The sequence below is a fragment of the Glycine max genome, chromosome 20 (genome assembly GCF_000004515.6).
Source record: "Glycine max cultivar Williams 82 chromosome 20, Glycine_max_v4.0, whole genome shotgun sequence".
In the NCBI taxonomy this organism is placed as follows: Eukaryota; Viridiplantae; Streptophyta; class Magnoliopsida; order Fabales; family Fabaceae; genus Glycine; species Glycine max.
Genome location: NC_038256.2, coordinates 992,582 through 1,016,941, shown reverse-complemented (window position 1 = coordinate 1,016,941; position 24,360 = coordinate 992,582). Strand labels below are relative to the sequence as shown.

Genomic DNA, 24,360 nt, shown 5'->3' with positions numbered 1-24,360 from the left:
TTAAATTCAAGGACTAAATGACAACAAATTGTTAATTTCAATGATTAAATTGAAATGTAAACAATTATGTGTTACACATGACAACCACATGCTTGACATGTGATAATTGTTAGGTGTGCACATTAAGGATAACAAAAAAGAGTTAACGACATAATCGATTTGTTACATCTTTTTGCACATTCGATGATTAAATTCAAATTTATCTTTCAATAATCAATATGTAAATGTCCCATACTTTCAAGGATCAAAATAAATATTTATTCATAAAAAATTGTGCATACCTTCTAGTCATAAACTATTAAATAAACTAATAAAATATTAATTAAAAAAAGCAAAAAAATTAAGAAAAAGAATCATATAGTCCAGAATCACCACATTATTTATGTAACCCATCAATAATAATGTGACCGTGAATAATCAAAAGATATATTCACTAAATTAAAAATATATTCAATAATTATCTAAAAATAATTCATTGTGTTATCTTTTAATTTAAGAAATCTTAATCTATTTAAAGCATTAGATTATCTATGTATCACATAATTATTAGTGAGATTATAAATTGCTAGAGTTCATAATTTCTCCAAAATTAGGCACATTTAGTTTAATCTAATTTAAACCACGGATGCGTGGTGAATAAGCCATGAAATTTCTTTTAACATCAGAACATAACCTTAACCCAACCCTAGATCTTCATCCTTCAACAGCGCGAACCTTCTTCCTTCTCTTCAACTCAACAACATTACATCACACTTCATTCTCAGATCTTCCCGGACAAGTCTCATTCCTTAACAATTTTCCACCTTTGAGCCTCAAACCCTCTTAATTTTGCATTCCATCTTGTGGGATCCACTTGAATTACACTGGATTTGAAGCCCCACTAAAAAAAGTCACATTTTTTTTCAACTGGGTATGCTTTGCATGCGGCATTAGTGAGTAGTGTATTGTTAGGTAGTGAGTTACAATGGCAATGCCATCGGGAAATGCAGTAATGCCGGAAAAATTGCAGTTTCCGGGTGGCGGTGGTGGTAGTGAGATCCACTACCGCCAGCAGTGGTTTGTGGATGAGAGGGACGGGTTTATCGGTTGGCTTCGCAGCGAATTCGCGGCTGCAAATGCCATCATAGACTCTCTGTGCCACCATTTGCGTTGTGTTGGGGAGCCTGGGGAGTATGACATGGTTGTTGGGGCAATTCAGCAGAGGAGGTGTAATTGGACTCAGGTGCTGCTTATGCAGCAGTACTTTTCTGTGTCTGAGGTGGTGTGTGCACTGCAGCAAGTGTCATGGAGGAGGCAGCAGAGGGTTGTTGATCTGGCGAAAACCGGTGCAAAGGAGTTTAGGAAGTTCGGTTCGGGGATTAGGCAAGGGCAGCACAGGCTTGAGGCTGCCAAGGATGGTTATAATTCTAGTGTAGAGTCTTTTTGTCATGGGACAAATGCTGTGGTGGTTGCTGGAGGTGTGGAGAAAGGGACCCCTTTGACCGAGAAGAATGGAGAAATTAAATCTGGTGGCAAGGTTGGGACCATGGATAACAAGAGTTTAGCATCTCCTGAGGAGAGGAAAGGTAAATAATGTGTCTTTTGGAATGTATGTATACTGTATCATGGTTTTAGATTATGGTTTCGGTTTTGGAGGCTGGCTTAACCGCTTAAGCTGTCGCTGCAATGCTGTGGTCTTAATTGTAGTTGTGGACTATAATTATAAAACAAGTGTTAAACTACAATGTGGTGAATGTTGGATCGCTTGGTGAATATTGTTATTTTAAAACAAGTTTGATCTTGTATTATACTTAATATAGTAATTATAAATTGAGTGCTCCATTAGGATTTAGAAATATGGCTTTTGTACATCGCTTTTTGGATAAGGTAGATCTCAAACATTGGAATTCATGACATGGTAGAGCCAGAGGATGAATTCACGGATCACTGATACATTTCTACATATTGCTATGAGATGCTTATTATGGCTATTGTTTCATATGATAATGTGGTTCCTTCTTCCCTATTAACGATAAGGTAGTGGATGTTTTCACAAACACTGACACACTATAAATCAATGACACTTAACAATTGGAATTAGTCTCTGTTATGAAGAGTTTGTGAATTAAATAATGGTTTCCTTTAAGCACCAGGAGGTGTGTGATTAAATAACTAGTACTCTAATACATTGCAAATTGAAAATGGGTGGGAGTGAGGACAAAATAAATGTCTTATTCACTTATAAAAATCTATTGGTGGCAATACTGTCTTTTTGATTCTGATAATTAATGAAAGGTCTTCTCTTTTTGCTCTCCTGTTTGTTTTCCCCTTACTTTTTCTTGAGTTGAAATCTAGTGTAGCATTATTTTGATGGCTCTGTACTTTACTTTGTCCACTTTGAAACAGACTCCCTCACATTTAAACCTGTTGAAAATAGTAACACAGTTCAGAGTTTTTTACTTTATGAATACATTTTATATGCTTGTTGCTATTTTGACTTTTTCATCTTTTGGTTGCTTGAGCAGATACTATTACAAATCATCAATCTGATGGTATTTTGAAGGGCTCTGGGAATTCTCAAGGATCTCTGTCCACCTCTGAATGTGAAGCTGTGGGTGTAAATGAAGAATGTGTATCAAATTCTAAAGGTTTTCTTACTGCTGACTGTGATTAAATCTAGAGGGCACCAGACTATGTTAGTTATATGCATGAATTTTTGGAATAAGTAAAAATGCTCAGATTCTTTCCCCCCACCTTCTGTGTTTGCCACCGGCATGCAATGCAATATACCTTGACTGCATATTGACATACCAAATAAAAAAAAATGTCCATACTACTTTGCTTGCAGTCACACATGCACATACAGAGTTACATCTAATTATAGGATCAGAGTCAGCTTTTAGACATAATTTGCCTTGCACATGGATTTGATTTTGTGATTCTTGTGCAATGTGTTCCAGAGAATGATTCTACCATGGGAAAAACTTTTATTGGCAACGAGATGTTTGATGGGAAGATGGTAGGGTCCTTTAAATGTTAGTTTGCTTTGTTCATTCCTTGTTGTTTTTTCTTGACATGTAATACCTCATAAATTTTCTTCCTTTCCATTTAATATATTATCTTTAAAGTGCGCCTGTTTTTTAATCTTAGGTGAATGTGGTTGACGGACTGAAGTTGTATGAAGATTTATTGGATAGGACTGAAGTTTCAAAACTTGTTTCATTGGTCAATGATCTGAGGGTTGCCGGAAAGAGAGGACAATTTCAAGGTAAGTGTACTGTGTGTCTTATGTCAGTATGTTGGAAGGATCTATCGCTGCTTCTTTTTGTAACTTTCTTTGATCAATATGCAATAGTCAGTGTCTTTGCCCATATTCTCAAAGTTGGTGGTTTCAGTTAGAAATGACCACTGGTACATATTTTTCTCTTTCATTATAGTAGTTGAATAGCTATCAACAAAGAATTATTTGGAATTACCATGATGCTAACTAACAACTGTAAATTGGTAACGTGACTTATGCCGCGTCAAATACTTAATTGTAATATACATTCAGACTCTTGTGATTGTTGTGAACATATGTATTTCCATTTGTGTAAAATGATGAATGATGAATTATCATATCAAAAGGCACCAACTCTGAGATTCCAAGGTGCAATAGAAGACACTTGGTTATTGATATTTGGTTAAAAGAAGACACTTGGTTATCAACAGAGATGACTAATTCAAAACCGAAGAATAACAAATCCTCCCAATGCAAAGAAATAATAGGAGGTTAAATATTTAAAGAAAATTATATCAGCTCAGCTTAAAAGGATTCTTAGTTATGAAACAGTAAATATTCTATTTCAGTTTGACTAAAGAGAAGATGCATAATTGAGGGATTTCTTGCTAAATTATGGCAATTTGTTCCAACGAAATGCACCTCATCCTAGTTATATTCTCTTGTATCTGCAAATCTAGCTATCCATTTATATTTTCTCTTCACTCTCTAAATAAGACTATTTCATCTAGCTTTCCATTTATATTTTCTCGTCACATCCGAGAGGGATTTCTGTATTAGCTTTCAGTAGCTCAGAGTAGGAGTTGTAGGCTTGTAGCAGATATTAGATACCTTATTATGTAGCCATACTATGGTTCCTTTTCAAACTACATTAGTTTTATTTTTGAACCATGAGTATGGACCTAACTTTTTGTACTTAGTACCTCTGGTACTTCTATCAATATATTAATATTTTTGCCGATCAAAAAAAAAAAAAAAAAGACTATTTCATTTGAAAAAGACATACATTGTGGTGGCAGCTATTGGATATGTCAGTAGGCACATCCAAAGGTGTAGTCTTAAATTTGGGGGGAAGTCTTATTTGGCGCCCTACCTTGCGTTTTCACAATTGAATTCTATCAACAACCAATTATCTTCTTAAAATTCTATCTTTCAAACTACTTTAAAATTTACATGTGCAAAGAAACATTTAATAAGATCTAATATGATTTAGTTCTCACAACATTTGTTAACCAAGTATTTTCAAAGCAGGAAATGTCAGGTTACATATATGGCTCGTGTGCAGAAAATTACAATCTGTGATTATAGTTTGACAATTAGCAATTTGTATTTGTGTGTTATGCAAGTTATATTTCTTATAGCTGAGTAGGTTTCCACTTCCCATTTATGGAATGTGATCCGAGACCCTGTCTTCAAAACAGAGAATAGGTCTTTCATTTCATCAATAAGATGTAAAGAAAGGATGCTGCTTTGGGTGCATAGTTCACTTTGCATGCATCACTATTGTACAAACCCCTGTATTAAGGAAATCCTTTTTAATAGTCAATCAAGGCCGAGTCTCACTCTTGTTGTAAATCCATTTGTCTAAACTTGTGTCTTATGTTCAAGTAATATTAAGATTCAGAAGTAGTGTATTTTCCAATATATTGGGACTTGGTAGTTGGTACCAATCTTCCACATCTTACGATATTATCTATAGACCATGCATTTTACCATGGTTTCCAAAGATCTACAATATTATTATATATTTTATTTTATTGTATACTTGAATAAATTGAGTTATTTTTACAACCTACTCACCGGTGCTTCTCTAATGCAAAGATTCTTTTCTTTTTAAATATCCTGCTAATTGCTGATGATTTCTGTAAACAGGAAATCAGACATTTGTGGTTTCAAAAAGGCCCATGAAAGGACATGGAAGGGAAATGATTCAGTTGGGTGTTCCCATTGCTGATGCACCACCAGATGTGGACAATGTAACAGGAATCTCCAAAGGCATGTTATCTCATGCATATTTATTTTATATAGATCATTAGTATAATTCACATATTTTTCTCTTTGCTGCATGTTATTTATCTTCACTACCCTTGTAGTATTAGTAATGATTGATGAAGTTCCACCAATTGAATCTGACAGATAAGAAAGTAGAATCTATCCCTTCTTTGTTCCAAGATATTATCAAGCGCTTGGTTGCCTCGCAAGTGATGACTGTGAAGCCTGATGCTTGCATTGTGGATTTCTTTAATGAGGTTGCTTCTTCTTCCTTTTTTCTGGGGGGGAGGGATTTATATTGGTGTTAGATTTGCTTACATAACTAGGTATTGCAATCATCTGTAGGGTGAGCACTCACATCCCAACAATTGGCCTCCTTGGTTTGGAAGACCTCTTTATATGCTTTTCCTGACTGAATGTGACATGACTTTTGGGAGAATAATTGTCTCAGATCATCCTGGGGAGTTCAGGGGTGCTGTCACGCTTTCTCTTGTACCCGGGTAATATTTTTTAACCTTATCTATTTGTTATGCTGGTGCTTCTGATATTATTATTGTTAGTATCATTTTTTGCATAGGATCATCTTGGCATTATAGAAACTGTGACATTTCTATACAGAAATGTCTATACCATACAATTTAGTTGAATTTTAAGTTATGGTTAGATCTAGTTGAGTCAGTAGAATGTACTAGGCATTATTAGGTAAGAGTAAATTCCCTTCATTGGCCTTCACATCTCTAAATTAACGTAAAAACAAAGCTAAAGGTGTTTATTTTTTGAATCCATCATCTGTGAATTATATATTAGTTATTCCATGAGTCAGATATTTGTTTCCAATCAAAATTAACTCTTTTGACGAGTGTATCAATAATTTTTGTTTTTTGGATACACTATTGAAGATTTGTTTTCAGAGGACTTGTATATTCCTACTCCCTACTATATTATTGTAATTGTAATTTGGCTGTCTGGTATGGAAATGGTTTTTTCTGCCGTGATGCATATTGGCCCTGACAAGTTTCATTGTTTTAACATTTGCTGATGGTTAGAGGTTTAAATCCTCCCGTAGCCTCATAAGCAGCTCATGCTGCATAATATTACATGGTATGCTCTTTTATCTGATTCTACAATTAATATATCTAAGAAGACTGAGCATTTCTAAGTAGTGGTCGTGTCATGTTGTAACCGTGTCAGATATGTATCTAGGTCGGATACTGGATGGGCATTTGAAATACTTTTTGATTGGATTTTTTTTATAATTTTTGTAGCAATACTAATAGAATACCACGATAATAAAATAACTTTTTGTATATTATTATGTTTATAATGACTTATGCTAATCTTTAAAACATGAGTTCTCTTGTGATTTAAAATTTTATTTCATTCACTTTAAATTAATTTTATATGTCCAATGATTTTTAAAATTTGTTGTATTTCTATGTCCATGTGGTATTGTATCTGTGCTTTCTCCTGATATGACCTATTTACTCTGGCAATTGTAGGTCCCTTCTGGTGATGCAAGGGAAATCAACTGATTTCGCCAAGCATGCTCTTCCTTCTATTCACAAACAACGCATAATTGTAACCTTCACAAAGTCCCAACCGAGAAGTTCCCTGCCAAATGATTCTGAACGACTTGCTCCACCAGCAGCGCCCCATTGGGCCCCACCACCGAGCAGATCTCCCAATCATGTGCGTCATCAATTAGGCCCCAAGCATTATCCCACGGTTCAAGCAACTGGAGTACTGCCAGCTCCGAACGGTATGCAGCCGTTGTTTGTGCCGGTGCCGGTGCCAGTTGCATCTCCCATGTCATTTCCCACACCTGTGCCAATCCCACCTGGTTCCATTGGATGGACCTCAGCTCCTCCGAGGCATCCTCCTCCTCGAATCCCTGTTCCTGGCACAGGAGTTTTCCTCCCTCCACCTGGCTCAGGTACCATACATGAAGTGAACCCAAGTGTGGAAACTTGGACTGTGTCGGGAAAGGAAAATGGGAAATCTAATCACAGCAAGACAAATTCTGAAGCTGAAGAAGCTGGTGTAGAGAAAGAACACGAAAGCAACGACATGACGGCTGCAAGCCATTGATTGAGCTATGGCAGATTAGAAAGAGGGAAAGCTTATCAAAGGAAAGGGGTAGGCTACGGATCTAACGAGTTTGAAGCAAATGTAAAGAGCGGCAACATTTGACACGACACGATACAATACTGCAAAGGAGAGAACAAGGGAAGTAGGCACAACTTTTTTGGTTCACTTCTTGATCCTCATTCCTTTTTTCTTGTCTTATTATATTTAACTTTTACAGCAAGGGAAACCCCATTCTTAATTCAGATTTTGATTTTTCCTATCTTTGAATTATTTTACGTGTTTAGGGGTCGATTATTGTTGTGGTAATGTTTTCTTCTACCATTTTTTAAACAATTTTGATGCATGCATGGTGAAATAGAATCTGAGGACTCTTGAATTAAAGTAGAAGCAGGCAAAATAACCCTTTGAAAATGTTTAAAACAACCGACTTATTTTGCACCTATTGAATTCTAAATATTTTAATAGTCGTATTGCTGAATCGAATATATTATATATTGTAGTTGTGCATTATAAACGATATAAAATGTATGGCAATAGTTCTCAAAATTTTTGTTCTTTTAAAACCAATTGTTAGATAATGAGTTGCCAAATACTAACATCTTGGTTCTTGTATATTTGATTAAGACGTTTAATTTTTTTTTGCTTATGGTTTGTGACTGCCGCGGACCAATGAAATTTTTACATATGGTGTGAATCAAATATAGATTTTTTTTAAATAAATTATTTTTACTCATATAACCGCAATGAATCTCACATCAATATGTCAATTCTTTGGTTTTAAGACATGTAATTATTATTCTTTATAGTTTATGAAGAAAAATATCACCTTTTGTTGATGTTCTAATTACTATCCAACCAAAGCTTAGAAAAATATATTTACAGATAAAAATATCTTTCCAATTTTTAATACATTATATTTTTAAAAAAAATTGGTTTAAATGATTATTTTTAAATCGTCACTTAAAAAATCAATTTAAAAAGTTAATTTTTTAAGATCGATAACTTAAAGAATCAATTTAAAAAATTAACTTTTAAGACTAGATTAATAAGTGATTTAAAAAATTTAACTTTCTATGTCACTTTCATAGACTTCAGCCATACAATCAATGTAAAAAAAAAAAATTATCCTGTGTAAAAAAATCTTTTATATAGTAATGTACTCTCAGCTGAGTAAACGTAATGTATAAAAATTGAAATTTCAATCTCAGCATCAAATTATTTTAATTATAATCTAACTGTTAAAATCAATTCTTCTCATTTGATATATATATATATATATATATATATATATATATATATATATATATATATATATAAATGAAATGAATCAAAAGATACCAAATAAATATTACTAGAAACAACTTAATAAAGAAGGTAGCTGATAGAGTGATAGTGTATGTTTGGAAAATGGTTCGTTCCAACGCAAACATACATTATATTCAACGAAACACTGGTGTTGCTTCTCCGTTTTCTCTCTTGAAATGTGCAAATAAACGTTTTTGGTGATTCATATGGTAATCCAAACACACTATGCATCAGTGGATTAGGCTTTGCACTCCACTTCTCCCACATTTGTCATCAATGATGACAGTACATTCTAACTGCGTCCAATAGTCTCAGGTGGGTTTGGAGGAGGCAAAAACAGCTCCATAGTCATTTTTATGTATCAACCAAACTCCCAACTTGTCAGGGACTCAGAAACCTTCGGTAAGCGCAAAAGTTCGACCAGATAAACTGGGAGGCAATGCACTTACAGCGTGTTGAATTTCCTGAAAATATCACAAGCACCACCCAGTGTATTAGTGTCCTAACAAATAAACATCACTGGACTAAACTAACATTCCACAAGCTAATAACAAGCATCACAAACGAGTTTTTGTATTAATTTGAAACATGGAAGGCACTTATTCCACATCAAACAAGAGGGAACTTCCCATGAGTAAAACATGGGAAGCTATACCAACCTTCTCCCAGGATCACACTCACCAAGGCTTTTAGAAGGAGTAATGTATCATTTTCTAGAGTCAAAAAAGCAAAATGTTATACCTCTACTGTGTAACGAGCCGAAAAGTGAATCAAAAGGATTGCTCTGTTCTGTAAACTCTCAGCATAACTTATTATCTGAAGAACATTAATCAGAAAAATAAACAAATAAATAGAAAAACAATGATAAAACCACTCAGATTTACATGAATCTTTTGTGCATACCTCGGACAGATGAGTGTGTCCATAATCTCTGGCATGTTCCACAGTGATTGAATTGTTAACAAAGGTGCACTATATGAATAAAGTTAAAGGAAAAAAATGGCTGTAAAACCATAATATCAACCATAAAAAATTAAAGACAGGAAAAAGTAGAATCAGTAAATTAAGAATGCAATACTGCAATTCGACAGAGAATTAAGTAAATTGACAATGAGATGCTCTCTTTAACAATGGAGAACATAGTTTAGCCCCGGGATAAATAAGAAAAAGCAATATATATAAGCAAAAACAAATGCAGATTTAAAATTCCTTTTACTCCATTACTTAAAAAGTCAAGGTTGTGTTTTCTTGTATTTGAGGAAGGAGTATGTACATAGTGACTAGCAGAGCTTCTATGTTACTAATCAATAATAATTAATAGCCACAAAAGTATAGAATAAAGTAATTCACCTCCAATACAAGAATTCTAGCCCGTAAGACATCTGTGTTATTTTCATCAACTATGAAATCTGACATGGTATCTCCCGTGAAAGCAATTTCTGGTTCTGTCAAAGTGTACGTTATCTGCCAAGAACCCAGCTTGGTTGCATTTAAAACCAAAAGATATAGATGTAACTTCTATCCCAAAATTCAATGTAAATGGTGCATAGGCTACAAATTTATTTTTTAAGAACAATTAATTAATAATTAAAAAGTTACAAAAAAATCAATTTAAATTATATGATTTAGCATATCCACGGCAGAAATATTCAGCAACAGACAACTTTATTTGCTGTGTACAGCAAGAAAATGAGACCAAACTTAAAACTGCTATTTTTTCAGAACTAATATTGCACGAGATCTGAAGTTTAAGAGAGCTAAAACAATTATATCACAGAAACATATTGTATTCATCTAATGAACATAAATCACAGAAACAACGAAACATTATGTTGAGTTGTTGAGTATAAGTTTAGATCCTCCTTCATGGCCAGATTCACCATTTTCATTATTCTGCTGCAAGTTCATTGCTTTCTTGTCATCAAAAGTAAACAATAAAATAAACGAAAATGTTACGTGTCTGTTAATATCTGTTAGTGAGAAAGTTAGTTTATTTTTAATATCTGTTAGTTTGTTGGGTTAAGATAGAAAAGAATTAAGGCATATTGTCTATGAATAAGAGGAAAGGTTGAACAGGAGATTTATTTAGAGCCTTTAGGCATTGGGAGGTATAGATTCTTGAAGTTCTATCTTTGTAATTGGGGTTTATCCCTATTTGGTCCTAATAAAGATATCAGGTTTCTACTAGAAAACTACAAATTAACTAGTGTTAAAATTGGTTGACACAGACAGAAGATAGTCAAATTTGCCAAATCATTGATTTGTACAATAGTTAAGACTGACCTCCACGCCAGATGACTTCAAATTCTTTATTTCATTTCCAGAAAGGCCAACATACTCTGGTTTAAGTTTCTGTTTTTCAGAATATAGTATATAACCCTGCCAAAAACATGCAAATAGTTAGGCCGCACAAGGGTAAGCTTCAAGTGTCAAGATAAGGATGCTGTGGATGGTCATTTGAAATTGTTTGGTGAAAATGTGATAAAGGTGCAGTGGAAACATCATTTTAAAACTGCTTTACATATATAAAATTACAAAGCATATGTTATAAACTACTAAAGACACAAATTTAAACTTGGAAAAGATAAAGCATGAATTTAACATAACATAAAGGTCCTTTATATTTTTAACAGTCTAAAGCTTAAAAAACCATGCACTATGGTGCTTCTCAAAAGTTCAAGAGGAAACAATTTAAAAGAACTCAAGTTTGTGACTTTCACTCTCAAAAAGCACCAGAAATCTACAATCAACAGCCAAAACATTTTTTGATCTGGAACTAGTAGTGATTAACTTAAGACTCAATAGAAACACATTGTGTTGGCTGGCTACCTGGCTAGGTATAACATGGTAAGTCCGGAAAGCTTTTACTTTAAGATCCTTTCTCAAATAAAACTCTTCTCCTGCAGTAATGCATGAATTAGCAACAAAAGGGTACATGAGCAGAAAGACACAAAGTTTAACTGTGTAATTACCTACATCCAAGCCAATCAGGTTGTGCTTAAGTTCTGATTGATCCATTTTCCTGTGAATCTCAAAAAGCTTCTCTACATCCTCCTTTACTGAAATTGGCACAATAATCGTAGGGGGCTTCATACGATACAAACCACGTGTGGCAACATACATAGGAAGTCCTCCCTGTCAAAAAGTAAATTTGTAAATGTAAGTCCTAAAATGGATGTTCAAGTTCAACAACAAACTAATTCAGCAATACATTCATCATAAGTATAAAAAAAATAAGAGTTTAATGTTCACGCACGCACTGATTGACTGACAGTGTAAAACACTTTTACACTATCATCCAATCACAATTCAAAAATTGAATGTTGTGCATGAAAGAAAGAAAGGGACTAACAATGTGATCCATGTGAGCATGGGTGATTAAAAGAAAGTTCTGGGAAACAGCGCGAGGTGGGCAGCGACCAATATCAAAGGCTACTTTAAGTGTGGGGAAAATGACGCATGTTTCATGGCCTCCAATGGACAGCCCCCCAACTGTGTATCCTTCAATTTCCAAATCCTTTCCAGTCATTGATTGCTCAGTTCCCGGCTCCAATGAACTATTAATAATTGATGATAGAGTGAAGCAGAGGTTTAAAATAAATACACACACTGAATACAAAATGTCACATGTATAATTATAGTGCTTTCCTTGACGATAGGCAAAAGGTAAACTAAAATCAACAAACACTATATATAGATTTTAGTAGGAGCTTTGCAATTCACAAATACAAGCACAATGAACTAATCATGAAAATTGGATCCATCTTAATTAAACAACGGGCATTAAGAAGCAGCTTCATTTCCTAATCTTATTCAATTGGAACTAGGACAAGCTATATCCATCGAATAATCAATTGTAAACACACAAGCAGCACATTAGGAAATTAAACGAAGATTCATTCGCATATAAATATAAATTAAACGTTACCAAAGACAGAGTCCGACGAGACCGAAGCGACAACGTGCTTAATGCTTGCTTGGGCTCTTGAATTTCTCTGCCAGGGAAGTCGCTATGCACGCCGCCACACCAAAATCTGATTTCTTCACATACACAGTACTCAAAATACTATAATTTTATTTTCAAACTTTTTAGCAAATAGTGGATTGCTTAATAAAGTGTCTTTTAAAAGAATATCTTTTTTAATTTGAAGTATCGCAGATATGCATGAATACCCATAAGTTTAAAAAATAAATCTGCTGGTATATACCCAATAGTTAATAGTTAATGAACCGATTGTAAGTACGAATTTTCTTCTTCCCAACCTAGTGCCATCTCTAAGCAAAAGAGCCAATATAACTGAGGGCCCAAAGTTAAAAGCCACGGTCCGTGTGTCTTGGAAGTTGGAAAACAAAACATAAAAAAAATTACACAGTACGCCGTCGTTTTGGGGATGTGAGTTTGGTCATCCCTAAAGGAGAGGAGATAGCTTTATTGATCGCTGTTTCCCCCCTTTTTACGTAAGTTTTGGCAACAAAAAAAGAAAAGTGTTTTCAAAGGCATCAGATAGAAACAAAAATTACAGACAAAAAAGCCATGACAATGAAGAAGAAGAAGAAGAAGGAATTGACGGACAATTGCGAAAGAAATGAAATGAAAGAACCAACCTGGGCAGAGATTACAGGTGAAGCTGTCATGGTTGTCAATAACAGCAATGGGGTTGTTGTTGGACTTGTTGTTAGCCAAAATGCCCTCAACGGAATTCAAGGTGGCCTTTGCCACAAACCCAATCACCCTTTTGGCCACAGAACCCCCACCTGCAATCAAAATCCAAAATTTGCAACAAAAGGGGATAGTAACAATTTTATTAGTATAAACATTGAAAATTTATACATATAGTAATACTAACAATTTTATTGGTATAAAAAATCAAAAAATACTATCAATGCATAAGTTTATAAGAGAGATGGCAATGATGATGCATGTTATAAAGTTCTATTCTAACCCCTCTGAATGAGAAGTTATTGTTTATTATTATGATATGAATCGATAATTAATTTAAGTGAAAAATATGTTTTTAGTTTATATATTTTCAACCAAACGTGATCAAAAGCTCTATAATTTGATATTGATACTTCAAACTTAATTGAAATAACATGAATTTAGTCTCTTTTAACTTTAAAAAAAAAACGATGAATTCTTAAACATAAGGGCAATCCACATGTTTTAAAAAGATTCGGTGACCAAATTGATTGATATTAAAGTATAAGAATCTTGAATATATTTAAAGAAAAATACAGGGATTGAAAATATTTTTTTCCCCTTAATTTAAACAAAATAAAGGTGTCTAAAATAATCTTTTCCAACCACAGAAAACCAGTAGAGAAAAATGTGACATTCAAAGTGTTGTACTGTGGAATATGCCACTCGGACCTACATAAGTTGAAGAATTAATGAATGGAGTGATTCCATCCATCCACTTGTTTCTGGTATGGTTTATACTTTTTAATTAACAATGTTTGTGTCTCTTAAAATAGTATTTTAATTAAGGTTTAAATATAATTTGTTTATGTAATTTAGTATTTTTTTATTTTTGATTCTTGAAAAAAAATCTGTTTTAATCTTTATAAATTATATTTGTTTTTCTTAAAATACTTTATAGATAATGATTTTTTCATTGTTTAAATAATTTTTTTACTATTCGAAGCCATTTAGGACTGAAACAACTATATTTTGTAAGGATTAGAACAATTATTTTTAACTAAATTACAAGAAAAAAATATTTAAACGTTTTTATTAATCAAGTGTAAGAAGCTTGAAGTGCCTAATTGAGTTCATGATATTGGATGAACAGATTACAGTGGTGAGATTGTTGGAGAAGTAACAGAGGTGGGAAGCAAAGTAGACCAGTTCAAGGTTGGAGACAAGGTGGCTGTGGGATGCTTGGTTGGGTCTTGCAAATCATGCCAAAATTGTGTCAACAATGTTGAGAATTATTGCCAACAAAATATTCCCACTTATGGTGCCAAGTATGTGGATGGCACCATCACATATGGGGGGTTCTCTGACTTCATGGTTGCAGATGAACACTTTGTTTAACCAACATCCCAACAAGTAGATTTTGTAAAACAAATATAATAAATAGTAATAACCTTGTATTAATTGTATATAAATTATTTCATATAAGTTTAAAATATATTTAGTTTATATATTTAAACATATTTATTATAAAATTTTAAATATAGTTTAATTTATATGTTTAAAATCATTATATAATACAATTAATACACATCTTAAAATACTAATTTTTAATTATAAATCAACTTTAAAACTGTTTTCAAATCAGTTTAGAACTTTGATATAGTTCTAAAACTATTTCTTTGGAACAGTGTTTTAAAACTAGTTTAAAGATTGATGTTGAAACCGGTTCAAGATTAAAAATCTATTTTTGTCCTATTTTAAAATCTGTTGAGGCTTTAGTGATGGTTCTAACTTGCCAAGAAAGTGATTCTAACAATTCACCCAAATAAGGAAAATGATAAGGCATCTCAAAGAAAGTTACATAGTTAATATGATCAATTCTATTGTAGAAATTATGTTAAAGTATAAGTATGAGGTAAAATTTCTACATTCAATATATAAATGCTAAAGTTGAGCAATTATGTAAGTAAGTAAAAGATTCATAAATTTAAACCTTAAAGTTTTGAATTAAAGTGTAGTGTCAAGTTTATTTATGTGGTTGTTCATGACTCATTGGTGAAAATTTTCTTAATATTTATCATTTTCATATGCACAACAATTGTTATTAAAGTTGATGATTCGATTTGATGATTGATTTAAATAAGTGAAGTTGACAATAAATCTATGAACATGAGAATCCCTTGTAACAAAAGTTTTCTTAATAAATGAATTCATGGATAAAGGTCAGACAACGTGTCCCATGACCTTGAGGAAGTGGACTGCAATGATGCAAGATACTAAAACATTTTTGCAGACAATGACTAGATAGTCCCAGTAGTCATGTTTAAACTTCAAGTTCATTTATGTCATATTAATACTATTTCTCTTTACGCCTTGTAACAATTCTTCTTATTAATAATATTGCGGTTTTGCTTTTTTTTTAAAAAAAAAATAATAATTATGTATGCCATATTAGGAAAATAATTTTGTAGATTTCAGTATTCCCCTTATAATAATTACTAATAAAATATAACAAAAATGCTTTGTACTATATTAAATAGTAGTGAAAGAGGTAAACTAGATAGATGTTATGTACAAATAAGGCTACATAAAATTTCGTACACATTTTCTTGTACATCAACTAAACATACTTCATATAGAAGGATGCATCGTGGACTTAGTCACTTTCCAATGGTGTATCTTCTCACCAAAGACATTGTAGAAAGCAAAATTTGTGTCATTTTCAGTCATTTGAACAGACATGAAACCTTGACCATCATAAAAGAATTTCACATCAAAGTGGGTTTCTTTAACATCACCTCTCCATGCCTTTGATCCTGCTCCACTCGTTAAATATAGAAGTGGGCTGCATTTTGATATTGGTATAATAAAGAAGAAATTACTTTATAAAACCACATATATAGTTTGATTGGGAGAATGTATTTTTGTTTTTTCGTTACCTATCTGTGCTGCTTATATGTTGGAGGCAATGGTCATGCCCATTTATGTACATGTCAACATTGTTGGCCTGGATAATCACAAAAATATCATAAGCACATATTCTGGTAAAGAACAAAACAATTGTAGATAAACTAATGGTGATGTCAATTCATGAGACAAGCATAAAAACTAATAAGAAAATATTTTTGTTGGCGAACCTAAAATTTAACTTAAGCTTTAATTTACCTTTATGCCGATGCCGGAACATGAGAAAATTACTAATGGACATATTAACATTATATAAATTGTCGGATTGAATTATGTTAGTCTTAAATCCTCCAAACTTGAAAGTAGCATTATATCTTAATTAATCTAACTCGAGTTGGGTACATCTATTATAAGGAAGAAAAGTTCTTCCACTATCTATTTTTTCATTTCAAAAAATTGAATTTAAGATCTTAATTACTTGAGGAAAACTTTTTTTATAACTGAGGGAAACTATTTCTTACTACCTGAAGCTATTGACGTTGATGAATAGTGTTATTTCAAGCTGAGACAGATCCTCATTGAGTTGTTTCCACATTTTTTTTAAAAAAAATTCTTGATATGATATATATGAATGATTATAAATTGCTCTCATAACTTATATTTTTGCAGTAAAAAAATAATCTATAATATAAATATTATTCTCACATCTTAAAATTTTTTATCCACCACTCATTTACACAACAACTTAGAGGAAGGGCCAAGCAGGGAGGACAAAGGGTAGGTGAAATGGAGGTTTGGGCCTTGGAAGAATTTAGTGTTGCTCATATTTTAGTTGAAGAAAAGAAAAAAGTCATAAATATATATGGAATGTTTGCTCAAAGAGTAAAATTCATTTGCATTAAAGACATGACTAATAGCTTAAAAAAAATTATAATCTCAGTCATTTTTCTATTTTATCCTTCTTGGATGTTTCCCTCAAATAAAATGAATATGCATATACCTTAAGTACTGGGACAAGGTGCTTTACAAGTTCTGGACTATCACCGTGATGGCCAATACTTCTTATTGCATGGTGACCCACAGCGATTTTCCATCTTGCAGTTGATTTCCTCAATTCTTCCTCAAGATCCTTGTCACAAAAGTTTTGCAAAATCTTAATTAAGTACAAGAGACATTATTTATTCAATTCGTTGAGTCAATCATCAATTATTTGGTACCTTCAGAAGGGTTTTGAGGTATTTTTGCCTCGGAAGCACGCCTCGCCAATCATAGTGACGATTCGAATTGTTGAAATATTTTCTCATAAACGGGGTTGTGTCTATGAAGAAAAATTCAGCAACTCCTAGGTAAAGAAAGTTGGTAACAAAAGAAAATGATGTTTAAATATGAGATACAAATGGAATAATGCTACATCATTATACAAATCTTCCTAATACTTTATTAAAAAAGTATTAAATGAAAAATTAAAAACATAACAAGAGGATTACTAGGAAGATATTCTAACCTATGGTGTTTAAGATGTTGAAAATTGAAAGTGCTAGCTACTATTATTATACCTGCATTAAGAATAAATGATCTCTGGCAAAACCATCTCCTGTCAATCTTCCTCAAGAGTGGACTTAACTGTGCCAGTGCATTACCCCTATAGTCATGGTTTCCCAAAACTGCACAAGATATGGTTTTAAAATTTAGCATTTACATATATACCAAAAATAATAATTTATTATAGTAAAGGATTCACAAACATGATGCATGATTATTGTTTTTCACCCTTTTCCCTTTTTTTTACTCATGTTTTATATCCTGAGAGAGATTTATTTTGGTAAAATAGGAATTATTTGACTTACCAGAGTACCATTGCTTCCTAAGGCTCTTAGCAGTGTAAATGTTGGAAAATGACTGCAGAAATAATGGATCATTTACACCTTTTAACCCACTATTGTAGAAATTGTCTCCAGTTGATACAACAAAATCTAAATCAAGTTTGTCTCCCATCTTTCCCATCTGTCATGTCCAGTATAAACTTTTGAGGTTAGCCAACAATACCGTTTCAAATGAAGAAGCACCAATGACAATATGAATATAGCTAATTGTCAAATCTATGTCTATATTAATTAGTTAATGATAGTTTTTACTTTTGGGGGAGCCTAGCTTTGGTAAACAGAGTCACTGTGTTTCGTTTTTTCACTTCATCCACAATGAACTCATATGGTGAGACAACATATGATTTTCTTATGAAACTTCATAGTCTCACGGATGAGTTTGTTTTTGACAAAATCATAGTGTTTTTATTATTATTAATAATAATGACAAAATGTAAGTGTAATTTTTTAAGTACTTTCAGCATCGTTCTCCAATCAAAATTAGAACCTCCGCTTGATATTCAATGTCTACTTTAAATGTCTATTTATTTTATGAGTTAACAAGGTGAAATTCTAATTTTAATTAGACAATACTACCAAAAACATCTATGATTTGCTTCTTTTTTTTTTATTCCTAAGAATAAAAAATAATATCAAAGGATTTACAATAATTCACGTATCCTACACAAACAATTAAGTTAAACTTCCTTTAACCTATGATTTGTGTATAAGCATTGTCTTAATATAATAGCCTTGGAATTTGGACAGGGTAAGTAGGAATTTGGACAATAGCCTTGGAATCAAATTATAGTAAAATTCATGGTGAACAAAGAAGATGAACCTGTGTGGCTACAAGGGATTGATTATAATGCCCTTTTCTACCCCAATCTCCAATGACTAGAAAGTTGAGGGATCCATCATGTTTTGGTTGATGTTGGAACCTCTGAAGCTCTGCAAAAGCGGGTAGCACAAAATATATGCATAAAATTGCTGCTGAATGAAGGGGAGATGATGGGGAAGCCATGGCAAACAAACCATGGTTTTGCAGAAAGACAATTATTAGTGATATATGGTGATGGAGGGTTGTTTTATAAAGGTAATTGAGAGATAGAGAATGGCTGAAGCTCTTGGATAACTTGTATTTGGATAGAGAGGTTCATGCAACTAGGAGTCCAAGTTTCAAGGAAGATTACTATTTATGGTATGCAACAAATGGGTAATAGTTTGCAAAAGGTTTGAGGAATAAATAATTATGGTAAAATAGTAGTGCCCTCAATCCTATACCCGAGCAACCCTCTGAAACTCACAAAAACATAGCAAAGTAAATACATTTGTCTTCTATCTTTAGTTGTCTAGTCAAAACTATTCTATTCCGCCTAAAATATACATACCTTAGAAACGAAGTTAAACTATGTATGATTGAGCACATATGAGAAGGAAAATTTTATTTGAACCTTCAATATTCTTTTTTTTTTTTTAATTTTATAGGAAAAATGTGATAACTAAAAAGGGAAATGTGTAAAACTCATGAAATCAAGGTGGCATGTTAGTTAAAGTTGATTGGATTTGTATTAAAATTTGCAGCACTATTAAAATTAATATAAACTATATACCTCTTGAAAATAATTTATTAATCAACAAATGCACAAGCTTCATGAAATAAACTTGTATTAGATAAATGAATTAAAATTACATAAGAATCCAATTCAATTTCATCAACCCTAGTCAAGATTGGTTTACTTACATATGTTAAACAAAAACTAGAAAATAGAAGGGGTATGTTGCATTTGTGCTGCTAAATCCCTTCTCATGGTCCCCAAAACTCTAAAAATGATTTGGTATTTTATTTCCTAATGTGTCTCCAATGCCAACCCTTCCAAACCTTTTTTTCCAAGCCCTTCCAATGATGATGATTAGCGAGTTATCCAATCAAGAGTTGGCCCCTCTGTAAACATGAGAGACTCGAAAATAAAAAAACCTCAAAAGATTTTTACAATTGAACCACCTATTCCTAATAGACCAACGAACATTAGAACCTGAGTTAAACTAGTGAACTAAGAGGGAAGAATCAGTTTCCAATCTTACCCATCTTGACAAATGCAATAGTAAGTCACTGTTGGAATTTCTTAATATATTAGCTTAAGTGCTCATGCATGCATAATCATTTCCATTGCCGAATTCTCAAACTAAAATAGAAGCGTAAAAAAATAAATCTTATGCAGTCCAACTAATTGCTAGCTAGCTTAAAAAGAAAGATCATTACTGACTTTTATTAACCAGGTTATGTTGAACTGAGAAAGCATATTGTAATTCAAGGAGTAAAAAATGTCCAAGTATCAATTCTATTTAAAATATCTATGTTCTATGAGAAAATAATTAGTTAAGCCCAAGTTTCTGTAACATTAATTAGCTAACATTAAATTGTGAAGTTTTAACCATTCCTTCTTTTTGATCTCCATAGAGACGATCAAACAAACTCTATTTCAACTGCAAGTATCAGATGAGTCCCTATCACTCATAATGAGCATGGGCTTCAGGGATCGTGATACAGAAAAAACATCAAGAATGAACATGCAAAACGTTCAAGCTTCAGATGATTTCCTACAAAGGAAAAGACAAAGGAAGTGCTAAAAAAGGAAGACATTCAAAGACAAAAGGAAATTTGGTGGGTACGACATTTGATCTTTATTATTTACTGAACTATAGATTATCTTTAAAGATGCCAAATTTTGAGATATAAAGATCAACTATCACCCACCAAATTTCATTTTGTATTTTAATGTCTTCCTTTTTTTACCACTTCCTTTGTCTTTTCCTTGGCAGAAAATCAACTGCAGCTTTCGCGTCTTGCATATATGTTCATTCTTAATGCCTTTCCCAGCATCACGATCTTTGAAGCCCAGGTTCATTACGAGTGATAAGGCTTTGTCTGAAACTTGTAGTTGAATTACAAGTAGCCTGATTTCCGCCAAGAAGATCAAAAAGAAGAAAAAAAACAGAATATATGTCATAGTTATATCTTTACAATTTAATGTTTGCTTCTTGATGTTATAACAGATTGGACTTCACTATTTTTTTCTCATAGAGCTTAGATATTTTAAATAGATATGATACTCAAACTTCTTTTACTTAATCATAATATACTTTCTCAGTTCAATAACCCTGGTCTAGCTTAGCTTTTGTAGAATAATAAAAGTCAATGTTGCTCTTGCTTTTTAAGATAGGTAGCTATTAGTGGACTTCATAACATTAGTTTTAAGTTTTTTCTTTTTTTAATTTTAGTTTGAGAATTTAGCATTAATTGGAAATGAAAATGACATGCATAGACACTGAAGAAATCCCAAAAACCACTTACTACTTGTGTTTGTGAAGACGATCGAGTTTGGGTAATAAATTGAGTCCTTTCAGTCTGCCCTTCATTGCTCTACTATATGGTGTTTGAGGACTTCCACTAAGAAAAAGCCTCTTTTTATGTTTTTGTGGAGAGAACTAGCTAGGTGAAGAAAACAAGGATTCAATTAGACACACTTTAAGAGAGAGGGATTATAAGGGTGTGGTTCTCGAATGTGAAGTGAATGAACCACCTCATGGTTTGTGTCCAAAACGAGATGAGTGATCTCCCTCTAAGAGCGGAAGCTTTGATAAGAGATAGAGGAGAAACTTTGATGGGAAGGTAATTGGGTGAGATTAAGGGTAAGCAAATTGGAAGGGAATCTTGGTCAAGCAAAGATTTTGGGCAACTTAGGGTAAGCAAAGGCGTGTTAGTGATACCTCTATCTTTATCTATTTATAAGCACACATATAAAATTTAATATCTAAAAATATTTATTAAAATTTTATGATTTTTTTACTCATACATGCATAATTAAATTAATACTATATACATTAATTAATTAAATATAATACATTTAATTACATCTATCTATATAATTAATGCAATATCAATTTACAGTGGTATATATTTAAATCATTGTTATATACATTTAATATTTATAATATACATTTAATGTACACACATATAAATTAATGCTACATAAATTAATTAATGTAATATACATTTAATATATATTAAATAGATGTAAATAAGTCAAATGACTTACTGGCTTTGGGAATTGTACAATAGGATGAGTGAGGGCAGGGGGACATCGAGATCGGATCCTTAAAGAAAAGTTTTTGGTACAAATCTTTTGTATAAAAAAATGCTATTAAAGAGAGATTTTACTAAAAATAATTAATTATGTTTTTAATAAAAATTAATTTTTGGAACAAGTAATGAATATTTCAAATAATATTATAATGACTAAAAAAATTTCATGTTATACATGCAATTAATTATATCTACATTAATTATTTAAATGTAATACATTTAATTAAAGTTATCTATATAATTAATGCAATATGATACATTTAATATATATTATATTCATTAATTAATTATTGTAAAAAATATTCATTAATTAATGCAATGCCAATTTGTTGTATTAAAATAATGTTATATACATATAATACGTTTAATGTACACACATATGAATTAATGCTACATAAATTAATTAATTTAATATATATTAAAATGAATGTAAATAAGTCAAATGACTTACGGGCTATGTGAGTTGTACAATAGGATAAGGGTAAGGATTCTTATCTCATCTTACTATGTAATTGGTTTAAGCTAGTGACATTGAATTTGGATTCTTAAAAGAAGTTTTAGATATGAATGTCATGAATAGAAAAAAAACGGTCGTGACCCGAAAAAATTTCATGCTATATACATTATGTTATATACATTAATTAATTAAATTTATCTATATATAATTAATGCAATATCAGTTTAATTTATTAAAATAATGTTATATACATATAAAACATTTCATGTACACATAAATTAATGCTACATAAATTAATTAATACAATATACATTTAAAATATATTAAATGAATATAAATAAGTCAAATGACTTACCCGCTAATAAAGGAGTTTTATAATAACATAAAGACAAGGGTTCTTATCCCATTTTATCCATGATGTTAGGTTGAGTGATATTAAATTTGAATTTTGTAATTTCTTAACAATAGTATTCTCAAGTTCTAAGACTTATAAATAGAAAAAACATAATTAGAGAAGAAATATTAATAAAAGTTGTCATTCAAATTACCAATAAAGATCGATCTTTAAAAAAATTAATAGATATTTCGATCAATGTATTGGTAACTTAATTTTTTTTAACACTATGTATATACAATGGATATATTATATTTAATGTGTAATACGAATTTTTTATTTATATAATATTGAAAATTTCAATAGTAAACATAAAGTAATTACTCTATAACTATTTAATATTTAGATATATACATAATTCTAATTTAAAATATTCTAATAATATTTAAAAATAATTTTTAAAATATATTTTAAATAATAAGATTAAATAAATATTAATATAATATTTTTAATTGATAAATATATAGTTTCTTTTTATTGATTTTTATGTTTAATTATTTTTATAAATACATTTTATGACTTATTTTAAAATTAAGTTATATTAATATATACTAATCTTTTTAATTATATATTAATTTGTATTAAATATATATTAGACAGATTCTAGGAGTCCTCAGAATTGGGGTTAATCTAAGTAACACGAGGTTAGTGTACACCTTTTCTATCATATGATGCTTTTCCTCTTTACTCTCTTTGTTGCCTTATATATGCGACTCTTCCGCGCGCATCAGATACAAACACACACATCGACTTCTCCAACAATATCATTTACCTCTAGAGATTTGAGAAACCAATTTCTGTCATTTAATCTTAAAACTCCAAACAACCCATCTTTTATTTATTACGATATATGAAACACAGTTGATAAATTTTTCTATTATTTCCATTTCAAGATGGTTGGCGATAAACATTATTCTTAAGTTTGGGGAGGAAAGCAGGCTAAAGTAAATATATGCCTACTAGTATAATTTCTATCATTTGTTGCTTCCAGTATATACTTACAATATACTTGAAAAAAATTTAGAACAATAAAATAATTCAAGAAAAATAAAAGAAAAGGAAAAGCTATATTATTAAAAAAAGGTATATATAAAGTTGAAATAAATGGTGAGCTTGTATGGAAGAATATGGAAGATGTAATTAAAGCTTAATTATAGTTGTATATTCCTTGAGCTTAAGCAAGTTAGCCAAAATGTTATCTTACATTTTAAATGCAAAGTTGAAATGATGTATGGCTTGTAATTCTGAAATTCTTAAGTAATGAAATCACATATATTTTTATTATCTCCATTTGATGACTAAAATGTAAA

At 31.6% G+C, this 24,360-nt stretch overlaps 3 protein-coding genes and 1 pseudogene across 6 annotated transcripts; 2 read left to right on the top strand and 2 right to left on the bottom strand.

Annotated features, from left to right (window-relative positions):
- The first annotated feature begins 639 nt into the window (after positions 1–639).
- Positions 640–7,628, top strand: LOC100814525 (RNA demethylase ALKBH10B). The gene is made up of 8 exons (XM_006605412.4): positions 640–1,565; positions 2,505–2,627; positions 2,940–2,998; positions 3,130–3,247; positions 5,132–5,254; positions 5,396–5,508; positions 5,597–5,751; positions 6,751–7,628. Exons 1-8 carry the CDS (start codon positions 965–967, stop codon positions 7,337–7,339), a joined length of 1,881 nt encoding a protein of 626 aa, XP_006605475.2. The 5' UTR covers positions 640–964; the 3' UTR covers positions 7,340–7,628.
- Positions 7,629–8,674: 1,046 nt separating this feature from the next.
- Positions 8,675–13,579, bottom strand: LOC100809325 (tRNase Z TRZ1). 3 transcript variants are annotated; one of them, XM_014772717.3, is made up of 10 exons: positions 13,250–13,579; positions 12,573–12,678; positions 11,997–12,201; positions 11,617–11,779; positions 11,474–11,544; positions 10,928–11,023; positions 9,995–10,108; positions 9,548–9,616; positions 9,386–9,460; positions 8,675–9,108 (listed from the first exon to the last, which is right to left on the bottom strand). In XM_014772717.3, exons 3-10 carry the CDS (start codon positions 12,171–12,173, stop codon positions 9,034–9,036), a joined length of 840 nt encoding a protein of 279 aa, XP_014628203.1. In that variant the 5' UTR covers positions 12,174–12,201; positions 12,573–12,678; positions 13,250–13,579; the 3' UTR covers positions 8,675–9,033. The 3 variants fall into 3 exon arrangements, with proteins under 3 accessions (XP_014628203.1, XP_003555802.1, XP_014628204.1); XM_003555754.5 differs by having other exon boundaries at positions 12,573–12,685; positions 13,250–13,548; XM_014772718.3 differs by lacking the exon at positions 12,573–12,678 and having other exon boundaries at positions 13,250–13,571.
- On the top strand, positions 13,179–14,681 carry LOC100813993 (probable mannitol dehydrogenase; annotated as a pseudogene).
- Positions 14,682–15,840: 1,159 nt separating this feature from the next.
- Positions 15,841–21,792, bottom strand: LOC100813453 (purple acid phosphatase 17). 2 transcript variants are annotated; one of them, XM_014772331.2, is made up of 7 exons: positions 19,797–21,792; positions 18,038–18,194; positions 17,747–17,854; positions 17,408–17,532; positions 17,191–17,319; positions 16,223–16,290; positions 15,841–16,128 (listed from the first exon to the last, which is right to left on the bottom strand). In XM_014772331.2, exons 2-7 carry the CDS (start codon positions 18,192–18,194, stop codon positions 15,915–15,917), a joined length of 801 nt encoding a protein of 266 aa, XP_014627817.1. In that variant the 5' UTR covers positions 19,797–21,792; the 3' UTR covers positions 15,841–15,914. The 2 variants fall into 2 exon arrangements, with proteins under 2 accessions (XP_014627817.1, XP_003556640.1); XM_003556592.4 differs by lacking the exon at positions 19,797–21,792 and adding an exon at positions 18,894–19,264.
- Positions 21,793–24,360: the final 2,568 nt, after the last annotated feature.

Coding starts and splice junctions, on each gene's coding strand:
- LOC100814525 (XM_006605412.4), top strand. CDS start 965: ATGGCAATGCCATCGGGAAATGCAGTAATGCCGGAAAAATTGCAGTTT. Junction 3,248..5,131: donor AAAGAGAGGACAATTTCAAG/GTAAGTGTACTG, acceptor TTCTGTAAACAG/GAAATCAGACATTTGTGGTT. Junction 5,509..5,596: donor TTGTGGATTTCTTTAATGAG/GTTGCTTCTTCT, acceptor AATCATCTGTAG/GGTGAGCACTCACATCCCAA.
- LOC100809325 (XM_014772717.3), bottom strand. CDS start 12,173: ATGACTGGAAAGGATTTGGAAATTGAAGGATACACAGTTGGGGGGCTG. Junction 10,109..10,927: donor TGAAGTCATCTGGCGTGGAG/GTCAGTCTTAAC, acceptor GGTTCTTGGCAG/ATAACGTACACTTTGACAGA. Junction 9,461..9,547: donor GACACACTCATCTGTCCGAG/GTATGCACAAAA, acceptor AATGTTCTTCAG/ATAATAAGTTATGCTGAGAG.
- LOC100813453 (XM_003556592.4), bottom strand. CDS start 19,076: ATGGCTTCCCCATCATCTCCCCTTCATTCAGCAGCAATTTTATGCATA. Junction 17,533..17,746: donor ATCATTTATTCTTAATGCAG/GTATAATAATAG, acceptor TTCTTTACCTAG/GAGTTGCTGAATTTTTCTTC. Junction 16,291..17,190: donor ACCTTGTCCCAGTACTTAAG/GTATATGCATAT, acceptor GTGATTATCCAG/GCCAACAATGTTGACATGTA.